Here is a 12,591-nt window from a genome sequence, read left to right on the forward strand (position 1 = left end):
TGTGGAACTGCCACCCAGCAGCCAGCTTCGCGCTGGTATGAAATGAACAGTATCTCGACTCCGCGTGAGACTGCCGCATGGCACACCAGGTGAGCGATCCCACTTGCGGGACACCGCAGGCACCTCCCGGCTTTGTGGGAAGAGCCGGCAGCGGGCAAGGCCTGGCGAAATGGATGCTGGGGCTGCAAGAGCTGCCTGTGCCCTCGGAGGCCCTCCGCAGCATCGAGCGGTGTCCGGCGCGACCGGGCCCGAGTACCGCACGTGTCCCACCGAGGGCACCGGCGGAGGCGGGTCCTGACCCCACGGACCGAGGCGCTAAGGAAAGGCCCGGCGCCCCTCCCATCGCCGGCGGCGCGCCTCTGCCACCTAGCGGCCAGCGAGGGGAGCAGCGTGGCTGAAGGGAGCGCCGCGGTTCCGCGCACTGGCGCCGCTGCGAGGCTTGGCTCTGAAAGCGAAGAGCGCCTTTGAGCGGTCAGCGTGCCGGCCGGTTGTGTTCGATTTTGTCTGAAAAACAACCAAAAAGCCTTCAAACTGCAGCCCTGGTTTAGGACACAAGTGCTCTCAAGTACATCCACAGCCATCTGCCAGCATAGCTCTGCTCCTTCTACTGTCAGTAGCTTTAGGGTTTGGGCACACCACCAGGGGAGAGTAAGATGAAAGATGGATCGGGTGTTTCACACCGATGCTTTTATATTCTTAATCCTTCTCTTCTCGTGACTGGATGATGGTAATGGCTGGTAGGCACATAATGTTGCAATCTTTGTTTTTAGAGTTGTGCTAAAGATTATTAGATAATAGTTAATGAGCTGCGCTAATGCTTAATATTGCATCACTGCTTGTTGATGCAACATAAATCTTTACAAATCCCTTCTTACTTCCAGCTGTTGGATAAAGAAGAAAGGGGAGCGGGATATTTTCAGTCATCCTTCCCTGTTGCTCACCACTGCTTTTGGGTGCCTTTTATCCACCCTGAACATGCATAACAGCTTCTGCTCTCACTAGCAGAAATGCTGGGAAGTAATCTGATGGTTCCTGGTAACTCGGATCTTCTAATTTCTCCTCTGTTCCTGTATTAATATGTGCATCTCAGGTTCTTTGCATCTGGTTGAAACTTTTCACTGTGATCTAGGCTAAGCAGTTGGATTGCTGGTTAGGCATTTAGTTCCACAGGGTTATTTTTATGGTGCAATATTCTGTGGTGTTTTTGTAACTCAAGATAATCATAATGAAGTTTAGACTAGTCTTAGGTGAAGCAAGGTGAGTATTTAGGTATATATTTTAGATATATCTACTTATATACAGTGTATATATATATGCATATGTATACAGTAGATAAAACTAAAAGTTTTATGTATTGGTTTGTTCTGACATACTCTATGTAACTGATTTTGATTCTTTTTTCTCTCTGTTCCTAAGGACTTTGATGCTAAAGTAACCCAGTTCAGCTGCTTTCCTTCTTAGTACCTCTGCCTTATGCAGAATTGTCATCTAAAAGAGAAAAAAAAAGCAGAAGTAAAATTGCAAGTTCTTTTCAGAGCATTTTATTATAACATAGAAGGTGCCAGTTCTCTAGGAGCAGGATATGTAATGGTTTTAGAGAAAATGAACAAAGAAGTAAATCCACGTGAAACTTACTCTCTTGTATTAATGCAACTAGTTTTTTTTCTTTTTAAGGATTTCTGGAGTGTCTACAACAACCTTCCTCCTGTGACAAATTTGCCTCCAATATGCAGTTACCATTTAATGCAAGGTGAAGGACAGACCCTTTGGTATGTATATGTTATCATGAGACGCTTCTGGTCATGGGCAGTGAGAAATCCTAAAGTGGTAGAAGGAGATAGGCGTGGGACAGGAGCATCTTGTTTCTGTTGCCTGCAAACACCTGAACTTAAGAGACCCATGAAAGAAGTATCCTAGGGATCTCGTTAAGCTTAGAAGTGACATGTACTGAAGAGTCCTTATTAAAAACACAGGCTGTAATTTAATTGTCCACCCCTGAACACATATGTAAGAAAGAAGTGAAATGATGAGAGAACTGCTAAGCTAAAATACGACTGAATTTCAGTTCAGGAATACACAGAATGTTGTTTCTATCTGAATTATTTTTAACTCACTTTTTTTTTTTCTTTCCACTGAAGCTGGTGTAAGAATGATGCAAATGACTGATGGTCCTTAACTCTTCTTCACCTGTGCAAAATTATGCTTCATAAGCATGTAAATGCACATATACCTTGGATTAAAATTAATTTAAGGCATTATGAAGTGATTCATTGCAGCAAATTCCCACTTGATTGTAGGGTAGTAATGGAATAAAGTATAAATAATTAATGTTTTCCTTCCAGAAATTGAGTTTTGCATACCTTCTTCCTGGTGCGGTTCTGTCCCATCTCAATGAGAGAGCTAAGCGCTTTCTGAAGAGTTTTGCTCAAGATTAGAGTTCTTGATCGTTTTATGTCTAACTGCGTGGTGGCTTAATACAGGACGGTTTCTGTCCTGATCTACTGAAGAATAAATTTCTAGAACTGTGACTGGTCAGGATAGCTAAACTGGGTTTGGAAAAGTGTTAGTGTCTGTATAAATCAAGCGGACTGTTCTGTGCAGGTCTCCCCGTCTTTGTAAGGAGGGGTGAGAGCACTTCTGGGTTTTGTTTTGTTGGTTTTGCTATTTTTAGTTTTAGTTTGGTGAGTGAGTATGAGAGGTGTGAAATGTGAAGATTACATCTGAAAATGATACACCCGTTTTGAAACTGGCAAAGTAATTTTGTATTTTAGGAAAGGGATTACAAGAGATTGATCTCATCTGTAACCCAGTAACTCTTCTGCGATTGCTGCCAGGAAGCTGTTCTCAGATTACACTTACAGTATCCTGGTTAATCGCAGCATTGTTCTTTAAATTACATTAAATGAAAACAAAGTCTGAAGAAAGAATTGAGGACTGCAGAGTTTTGAGGATGTTACCCCCCCCCCCCCCCCCCCCCCCCCTTTCCCCAGTGTTTGTCTGGATTGGTAGGAGACCATTGGTCCTGAGCAGTCTCTATAGGCTTCATGCTGGGTTTAGATATTCCAAAGATAAATTTTAGGAAATTCCTTTAACTTTACAATGCACATTTTTAACAGGAAAAAAGGAGCCCTGGTTTAAAATCTTATAAAAAGAATTGTGACAGAATAAACTTGAGAAGCTCACAGGTTTGTATGTTGTGCCTTTGTCATGACAAGGCAGATTCATAGTTATGTCTGCCCTGACCCTGGATAGCTTCAGTCTTTTTTATCTTATAATAAGGGCAATTAATTTCTAGCTGTCACACAACTGAAGAGTGCTCATGTTCTTTGTTAAATTGGGTAAGCTTGAGAGTAATAAGCTGCTGTTGTAAAAATATGCCAGAGTTTTTCCAAAATAAAAGGTTACCATAGTAAAACATGAAATAGTTTTGTGGCTCGTTCCCATACAATATGCAGCCACTTCAAAGGTGTTCTGTAGTCAGGGAAAATGTAAGTATTTTCCAACACACACAATTTAGGAAAGGGATTAGCTGTTGAGAGATAGACTTCATACGAACAATGGAAGACTTACCTCTGATGTCAGAAGTAATAGCTTGAGTCATGCTACCTGGAGTTAGTAATTGCATTTCCGATGGGATTTTTCTGGGAAAATGAAATCCCAGACATAGGGTTATGTAGATGTGAATTTGAATGCTTATTTTCACTGATCTGTTTCCCATAACCAGGGAGAGGAAAGCAATGCCAAAGGAGGTATATGGACAATGAAGGTCCCTAAAGAAAGTACAGTATGTTATACTGACTTTTTACTTAGACTTTGTTTAGTAAGGGGGTTTCTTTTAAACACATCTGATACAGTTGTTGTAAAGCTTCTTAGTTCTGACATCACCCAACAACTGAACACTGTTTTAAGGTCTATAACCTTTTATGTTAAGACAAGCGAGCAAAAGTTTGTCATTTGTTGTTGTGTTATAAAGCAAATGAAAGCTGTGGTGTTATACTCCATCTCAAGTGTTTTTTTTATAATCACCTGGCATAAACTTTATAATTTTATAGTTTTCATAACTGCTTTCTTACAGGCATGCAAAGAAAAGTAGAACCATCTTTTCCTGCTAATATTATGCTAAGTTATAGCCAGAACCTCAGTAACGCTCTTCAAAAGTCTGCACACAGAGTCTAGCACAACTTCTGGAGTTTCACTGAAATGCTCCTAAACTCTGTCAAACTCAGTAAGACTATTTCTGCTTGGCATGGCTTGTTTGCCCCTCTGTATGGCTGTGAGTAGCACCGTGACTTTCTGTAGTCAAACGTGGACCAAGATGGTGTTTCCACTGATAGCTCATCCCATCTCATAGCTTGCTCCCACTGGAAGGGGAAGATATTGCTCATTCTTTCCTAACTCCTTTTGCACTGGCTCTGGTACTTATCAGACTGTTTTGTGAGCCAGCTTAATGCACTCTGATATCACAAAAAGTATCCTATTTACTATTTTAAGTTGAATATATGGCCAGGAGAGGGCTTGTTGGTGGGCATAGGGGATAAAGAAAAGACAACTGGAATCATGCCTCTCTTTTTTTTGTATTTAAGAATGTGAAAGATAAAATCTGTTCAGGAGTGTTGTTGTTCTAGCACTGCTGAAATAATGGGGTTTCTCTTTGTGCCCCTAATCAAACATGTGCAAGTAACCTATGTGACCTGTTAAGGAGAGGAGATATGACCTCTTCACATGTGGTGTTTATGTGTGTGTGTGTGTGTGTGTGAATGCTGCATCAGGCTTTTAAACATGAAAAGTAGAGTGTCAGAAAAATGTGACAGCCTTGCAGAAGGCATTAAATGCTGAAAGACAGTACTGGAAATTTCAGCCAAAAGTTAATTGTTTTTTGCCTGTGGGCTCTTTCCCCGTATGTGAATTGCAGCTTCCCTCCCTGCAGTCCCAACTCATCCCGGAAGACTGAAATTTTCTTTCTTCTCTTATAATCCAAGGTGTGAAGATAGTCAGAAGTGACAAGTGGTTTGGGGAGTCTGAATTACTGGGTGGTGAATTTAGGGACCTCAAAGGCCTAGTTTTCCAGAGGCTGAATGACATCCCCTTCTTGAGATGTTCTTTTTGATCTCTCGAACTACCTACCTCATGTCCCAGGTCACTTCTCAAGGTGAACTTCAGTCAGCTTTTAGTGTCTCTTGAAATAACATAAAAAATAATAACACAAATAAATCCTTTATGCCTGTTTCTCTTTTTTTGGCTTCATTCTTCATCACATGTGCACACAGCATCGTCTTGGCTAAAATGTACAGACCTAACTCAAAAGGTGATATGCTATAGCAGCCTTGACAAGGGTGTGGAGGGAGGAAAAATGTAGCCTTTTCTAAAGATACCAGTCTTTCAAGGGGTATGAAAAAACAACAGACAAAATACTGTCACTTAAATGTTGTGGTGTGTGTGCAGTGACACTACTTGTATGCCAGTTTTTAATATGAAGACTAATATGCTTCAGATCCTCATAAACTTGATATGGCAGCTGCTTGCTGCTGCATGAAGTGCTTTCTACCCTTGAGACCATCAGGACAACCACAAATAGTGAGCACTGGTAACGACAGTGGGTGTGCTCAGCCCCATCACTGTCTTTGAGCTGTTCCACTGGCAGGCAAATGACATTGTGATAGAGGCTGTCAAGCTTATGTCTTCAGCCTGCCTCGGGAGCCATCACATCAGATGGTCCTGCCCATAGAACAGCTTTACATGATGCATTGGATTAGATGTTTATGAATCACAGAAATTCTTTGTATTCTAAAAGATAGCTTAGGAAACACCATTAAAGTAGCTTATTAGTTTCTCATCTTTGAGGCTGCTTGCATTTTGGTTTAACCTGGTGCATTTAGTTTGCTGGATTTCTTAATAGTGCTAAAAGCTCAAGCTAACTTCATATATCAGAAAAGGCATTCCTTAAAAATAGTATATGGAAAAGTCATTATGGTGATGCAAACAAATACATGTATTTATGTGTTCTTTTAAATAAATAAATACTGTCCCTCTAAATTCACACTTTGGAGCATTACGCTGGTCCAGATGTGTTTGAAGTTTTGTATGGGCTTTGGCTTAGGTGGTAACAAGTCTCAAAAGCAAGTAACAGTATAATTGGTCTAAAAGCCAGAGTAAAGTGGCAGGTAGCTTTACCCCGTTTTAATTCTTTCGTGAGCATTTGAATTTGTTGAAAGATGGACTGATTTCATAGCCAAGGCAAAACAGAGATCATGGTTAAATTATAAATCAGTTTAATTTACTGGTAGGGTTTTCGGGTACTTGGGGGATAGTGATGCCTCTGTGTAGACACAAAGGATCACAAGTGGAGCCTTATGGTTTTTTGTTTTGGGAAATTCTTAGGAGAAATCTACTTTCAGGCTTCGCATAACTGGTGCGTTCAGGATGAGTTGTGGACTCAGATATAGGGAAGGTAAACTTGTTAAATATTTATTGGAACAATTCTGTATAGCAGTATGTATTTTCAGGGTCTGAATTCTTGCTGAAATTGGATTGAAGAAATTAATTATATAACACAGCACGTACTTACAATACTCTTTTGTCTAGACAACCTCAAAACTGAGCTAGCAAGCCTAACTTTTAGATTAAAAAATAATAATGCAAATGTAACTTATTTTTCTTCTCCCTTTCTTAGGCTGCAGTTTGGGAAGAGCTACTGTTAGCAACTACTGGACAGCAGTTCACAGGCTGGTGTGCAGCAGGTAATTTAAAAATGATTGAGGCAATCATGACAGATTGAGCTTGAACACAGAACATGGAAACCCGAACACAGAAACATGTAAAAACGAGGTATAGAGCTGGAAATCGTATTCACACCTCTCATCATTACGAAGAGGACAAAGTATTCTGGCTGCCTTAGCACAAGACTTGCGCTCAAAAGCCTGCATCCCTGAGAAGCCAGCAGGTTTTCTAGTTATTAAATATCTGTTAGCCAGTATTGAAATGATGAATATTCATTCTCAGTGACAGGATTCTGGAGCCCCAGATGACACTTCCCTACAGATTGTTTGGACTGTCACTGTTGGAAGCAACTAAATTGGGTACATGCCCCCATAGTCCCTTCTGGTTAGGAGTTGTCAAGGGAAGCAACGTTGCAGACCAGAAGCAGAGGGAAGCTGCATGGCTTGCCGGTGGTGACATTAAAAGCTGCAGTAGGGCTATAACACAAACCTGGCTGTCTTGAGCCCCAGGTAGGCAATATTTTCATTATTAGTTAAAAACACTGCTTAGGTCAAGGTAATCTTTAATGTGATTGAATTTGCATAGATATTCTTTAAATACTTTGTGAGCAGGAAGGGTTCAGAAGCCTGGCAATGTTACGAGGTGAGCTCAGCCAGGGGTCATCAAGAAGGTGCTCAGGGATGGCATCCTCTCAACAGAAAACAAACAAAACCAAGTCTTCTCTGCTGGCTGGAAAGGACATGGTGACCCAGACAGAGGTCCCTCATAAACATGTAACTGTCCAGGTGTCTGGCTGTAGTGAGTGCCAGAGCCTGTTGGGAATGTTGGATGGTGGCTGTGTAAGGTGTCACTAGGTTGATGATTTTCTCTGCATGGTGGCAGAGCTACAGGAAGAGATGGAACAGCTAGAGGAGCATAAGAGAATCTGAGGAGGAGATGGGTTAGTCTATATGGCACCAAGGCCTGCCTGCTGTGCAGCAGGAAAATCGTGACAATCACCATCACAGAAACATGTGATGTTTCCAGTCACTCCATGTGATTGAAGTGCTGCAGTGGATGGCTCAGGCTCTTCAGAAGGGACAGGCAAGGAAAAAGAGGTGATGGGGTTGCACTGTATGTCAGGGAGCTGACTGCCTTGAACTCAGTGTTGTGAGTGAGAAGGCTGAATGTTTGTGGGTGAGCACCAGGGGGAAGGCCAACCAAGTAGGTGTCCTGGTAGGAGTCTGTGATAGACCACCTAGCCAGGGTGAAGCTACAGATGAAGAAGCATTCTTCAAGCAACTAGGAGAAGTTTCGGAAACACTTGCCCTTGTTTTCATGGGCGACTTTAACCTACAGACATCTGCTGGAAGTACAATACAGCAGAGAAGAAACAATCCGTGAGGTTCTTGTTTGCTTGTTTTTTTTTAATTCTTCATTATTTCTTTAAAAGGATATTTTGACCAATTGTTTTTCCATTCAGATTGTGTTTCATTAAGATAGCAGGCTTTCTATCTTAAAATACAGGAAGTACTAGATAGATACAGTACTTCTATCGTGTACTGAGTTAAATGCAGATGTGCACAAAGATGGCATGCTGCTTTTCCTAGATGTGCTGTATGTAGAGGAATACTGGCTTGGTGAAATGTGTTTTCAGTTTTCATTTTGAAACATTCCTGTTGTGCTAGGATTTACTCACTGGTTTTGTCCCAAGAGGGAAAGCACTTACACTGCATTTATTCTAATATTCAGCGTAATCTGCTCTTGCACTGACAACGGCACATGTACTGTAAATGTAAATAGTCAAGTGTTCACTAAACAATTGACTAAAGAGAACATGTTTATATTGGTACTAAACCTGTCTGGGGTGATGTTACTGTGTTTTAATTGTACTGATTTCAGAAGAGCCCTCATTCAGACTAGAATGAGAAATCTTTCAGCAGTAGCAAACTCCACACCTGTTTTATTTAAGAGATGAGGCGTTTTAATGGTTTCATATTGTATGCTTGCTTATTATATTTTTCTGTACATTCATGAAAAAGTGTCATGAATCATTTCTAATGCATTAGACTGCATTAGAAATCACCTAACGCTTTGAGGAGAATAGTAGGCCTGTGCCTGCACCCACAAAGCTGAGGATCAGAACTGCTGTTGACTTCAGTGCAAAGGAGGAGATCCCACCCCAGGTAGCTTCAAGCCAGCAAGGCTTCCTAAGCAACCTTAAACAAAACTACAGACAATAAATGGATTTTGTGTTGTGGCATGAATATAAACAGGGTTAATCTTTAAAGGTTTGTCCATAGTAACTGCTTGAGGTGTTGGTTTGTTCTAATACACTACCAAAGACTGATGTGATACCTTTTACCAGAAGAAGCTGCATGTTAGAGATGAGTGGACACTCTACTGCCCATTAATTCATTGTCGAGAGGTTTTTGTTCGGCAGCTGTTCAAGTTGCACAATTTCCACATCTTTAGTATATTAAGAGGCAACTGTTAAAATAAAATAAGTTTAAAAATTAGAATTGCACATTTGAGATTTATTTTTACAACTTGATCTTTATTTATGAATTAAACCTGTGCAGTGAAGGAGCATTAAACAAGGTTTCCGCAATCCAAATGTCTTGCTTCTGCAACTGCTGTATGAGATTTAATGTTACCAGTCTTGCTTTTTTAAACCAGTGCATTTTTCAGTAAAGCTCTCTTCGAATCTCTTTTGTTCATAGACTAAACAGCCTTTAAAATATTTGTTGTTTTCACTTGGAGAACTGCTTTATTGAAATTCATTAAATTAACCCCTCCGCTACTTGAAAAACATCAAATTGTTTAAATGGATAGCAAAGAAGAGTCTACAACTTCCTGAAATTCATGAAGATGAATTTCTGATGGCATTTCAATATAATATTCAACCATTTAACTTCCATGTTGAGAGACAGCACAGAAACTCCAGGTTGCTGCATTAGTGGAACTGAAGAAACCTGATTTCTTCTTGGGGTGGTAACAAGGTCTGGTTGTTACTTGCCTACACTGGGACAAGGTCTGTGGGCTTTACCTGGTGTCTGCTGCTGGGGCAGGTCACACTAACGCTTTCCATGAGACTGGAGCACTTGTTTGCTTTACCCAGGCTGGTTTTATGGATTTTGTAGGAACTTCATGTCCTTGATGCACTTGTCCTGCCATCCGGGTCTGCTTGGTGCAGAGCTACCATCATGTGGGGATTGTCTCTGTCCTGGGAAGCCAGGTGAGATGGAAGGGAGGGGGAGAACTCTGACTGGTGTTAGAAATGTTCCTAGCACCTTGTCAGAGGTGCTCTCAGCATCTTCCTAGGAAAGCTTTGACGCTGGGTGGTGGTGAGCTGGCTAAAGGAGAACTGCTCACCTCTCACATGGGCACAAGCATGGACTGTAAGAAGGAAGCATAGGGATGCAGCAGGAGTATGCCCAGGGAGAAGAGATGCTGCTGAGCTGTGGGGTAGATGGAGCCAGGAGGGACTGCTGAGAAATGGCAAGAGGAATGAACAGCTTTATACTTCTAGCACCTTTTGTACTGGTTTGCACCTTCCCAGGGCTGAAGATGGCCACTGGCAGCACGAGCATCTCTGAAAGCTCCCTGTGTCTCCCCAGGCTGTGAGACAACTACTGCTGGAGGGATTAGTTGGGAATTTCACTTAGCAGGGATGAATGGCTGTCTTCTGGGGCTGGCTAATTAACAGGATTCTACTCTGGTAATTAAATAGCAGTTTGTTGAACACAACTTAGTTGATGGAATCTTTGGAAAACATAACAATTAGCAAGCAACGAATGGCGGCTTTGCCTCAAAAGCCTATCCCCAAGCAGTTGCTGGTATGGTTTTAACCTTTCATTCTCCAGCAATGAAGGTATTGATGCTATTGGTATTTAACTGTTTTTGTTGCTGTCATTGGACAGTTTGTTCTCTCTCTGCTGTTGCAGCAGCTGGTTCCTCTAGGGCTTCATCTGGGCTGCAGAGGCTTGTGATGTCCCATTTCACATACTGCTCTCTCAAAAAACTCCGGTGCTTCCTTCTTGAAAGCCAATGCTGTGTTGTTCATGGGAGTGTTTGCTACCCTGAGAATAAACACTCTGCCCTCCTGCTGCTGCAGCAGTGCTGGGGCTGCTGGCTCAGCCGTGCATGCCTTTGCACAGCCCAGTCGTGCCTCCTCTGCATGGAGGAGGGTTTCCATCACGGTTACTCCATGCACAGCAGTACCGCCCTCCCTCTGAGCTACGTGTGCTGGAGAGATCATACAAAGCACGTGGGGTTTCCTCACCAGGCACTTGCACCATACACATGCACTGAAGTAAGTTGCAGCTGCATATTAAGGCTTTTCTCTGCCGGGCTTTCTCACTTTGTGCTGTTGTCAAGGGTTTTTTTAACTGCCTTTGTGAAGTGGTCATGGAAATGAGAGCATATCAGAGTGAATTATTTTGTCTATGGCGTGTTTGCACCGTGGAGATGCTTGTGGAGTTTTGTTTTGGAGAGCAGTGTTGAAAAAGAGCATAGGTGGAGCAGGAGCGAGTAGAGGAGAAGGTGCTTTTACATAGTGTGATGTGCCTTAGCAGTGCTGCTGGATTGCTGTGGAGAAGCGCATCAAAGTGTCCTCAATTTAAAGCTATTTCATGCTGTGGGCTTTGCTCGGTCTTATGACTGCTTTTATTTTAGTGTGGCAGGTTCAAGACAGGTTGGCACACTCCTCTCAGTAATAATTAGCTAACTTAATACTTCAGAGCATGGAACACAAAAGCTCTGCAGGTCAGAAGGGGCTCAGTCAATGCCCCGCCTTTGCCAGTTGATGGGAGTACAAAAGAAATCACTTTTTATATTCTTCCAATGGCAGGATTGACCAGAGGGGATGAAGCTTAGGAGTTGTCTTAAAACACAAATGTGTCTGTGACAAGAAAATTACTGATCCTGAGCAGCTTATATAAACCCTCCTGTCTGCACCTGCACAAGGAAAGGAGGTGCTTTTGAGTGGAAACTGCTCATGTCTTCATCTTTACTTTTTCCTCTCTTGCAATGATTCTCTTAGGACAATGACAAAGAGGAAATTAGATTAGATAAACAGTGAGAGATCCCACAGCTTGCTGTAAAAGCCACCTCCGATCTTCACTACACTTTGACAGCTCTCAATTTCCTAATTTGTCAAGTTAATGAAGACTGGATTGTTTCTGAAGCCGTACATGCCACGTTGCTCTGCACAGGACTACCCACATCAGTACCTTCTTCTCAGCCATCCCTGAGAGGGAGGCAGTGCGTGCTGGAGCCCAGGGCTGGGGGCTGGTGTTTGTGGCTGTGGTGTTGGTGCAGGGCTCTGCAAGGTGCTTCCATGCCAGGATACAAGTGGACTTGCTTCAGGTGCGTCTGTCATCTCCGAGAAGCTGTCCTGCAGTGTTTGACCTCCTGGTCTTGGCTTGTCTGGCTGGTATGTTGTTTCCTTTCACTCTCCCTGAGGCTGTGTGCAGGCAGTGGAATGGGCTGGCCAAGCCAGCCAAGCTGAATACAGCAGGAGACGTCCCGCTTGCGCCTTCACGCACAGCATCCCTGGAGCAGGATGGTGGGCAGGTCACCAGCGTGACCCTGCAGCCAGCCTGGTGCTCTGCTCTGAGACACAGGGCTTTAAATGTGGTGTGGAAATGAGGTGTTGGGAAGAGTGTCAGTGGGAAGTGCAGCGCTTCTGGAGCTGTCTTGGGGTGTCTGCACAGCAGCAAGGCCAGGAGCAGAGTTTTGGGTGTTGCTATGCCCCCTTCTAAACTGCTCATTGCAAGCCCAGTGCCCACAGCATGCTCTGTCTCATGGAGAAACTGGGAGAGAAGAGTTTCCGTCACAATCCATAATTAAGCAAATCGAAGCAGGCTGGAAGCAAAGAGTGAAGTAGGTATC

At 42.8% G+C, this 12,591-nt stretch overlaps 1 protein-coding gene across 1 annotated transcript in view; it reads left to right on the forward strand.

Moving 5' to 3' along the window:
* The window catches only part of EIF4E3 (eukaryotic translation initiation factor 4E family member 3), a 28,620-nt gene extending 21,805 nt beyond the window's left edge, over nt 1–6,815 (forward strand). Inside the window, exons 3-5 of the mRNA XM_061456217.1 lie at nt 1,675–1,773; nt 3,725–3,784; nt 6,671–6,815. Of these exons, the coding sequence (XP_061312201.1) occupies nt 1,675–1,773; nt 3,725–3,784; nt 6,671–6,775 (264 nt within the window). The 3' untranslated portion in view covers nt 6,776–6,815. The remainder of the gene's footprint in view (nt 1–1,674; nt 1,774–3,724; nt 3,785–6,670) is intronic.
* Nucleotides 6,816–12,591: the final 5,776 nt, after the last annotated feature.

The sequence above is a fragment of the Pezoporus flaviventris genome, unplaced genomic scaffold, assembly GCF_033815535.1.
Source record: "Pezoporus flaviventris isolate CSIRO_AGI_PZ_B2104156 unplaced genomic scaffold, CSIRO_AGI_Pfla_v1 ptg000021l, whole genome shotgun sequence".
NCBI classification, from domain to species: Eukaryota; Metazoa; Chordata; class Aves; order Psittaciformes; family Psittacidae; genus Pezoporus; species Pezoporus flaviventris.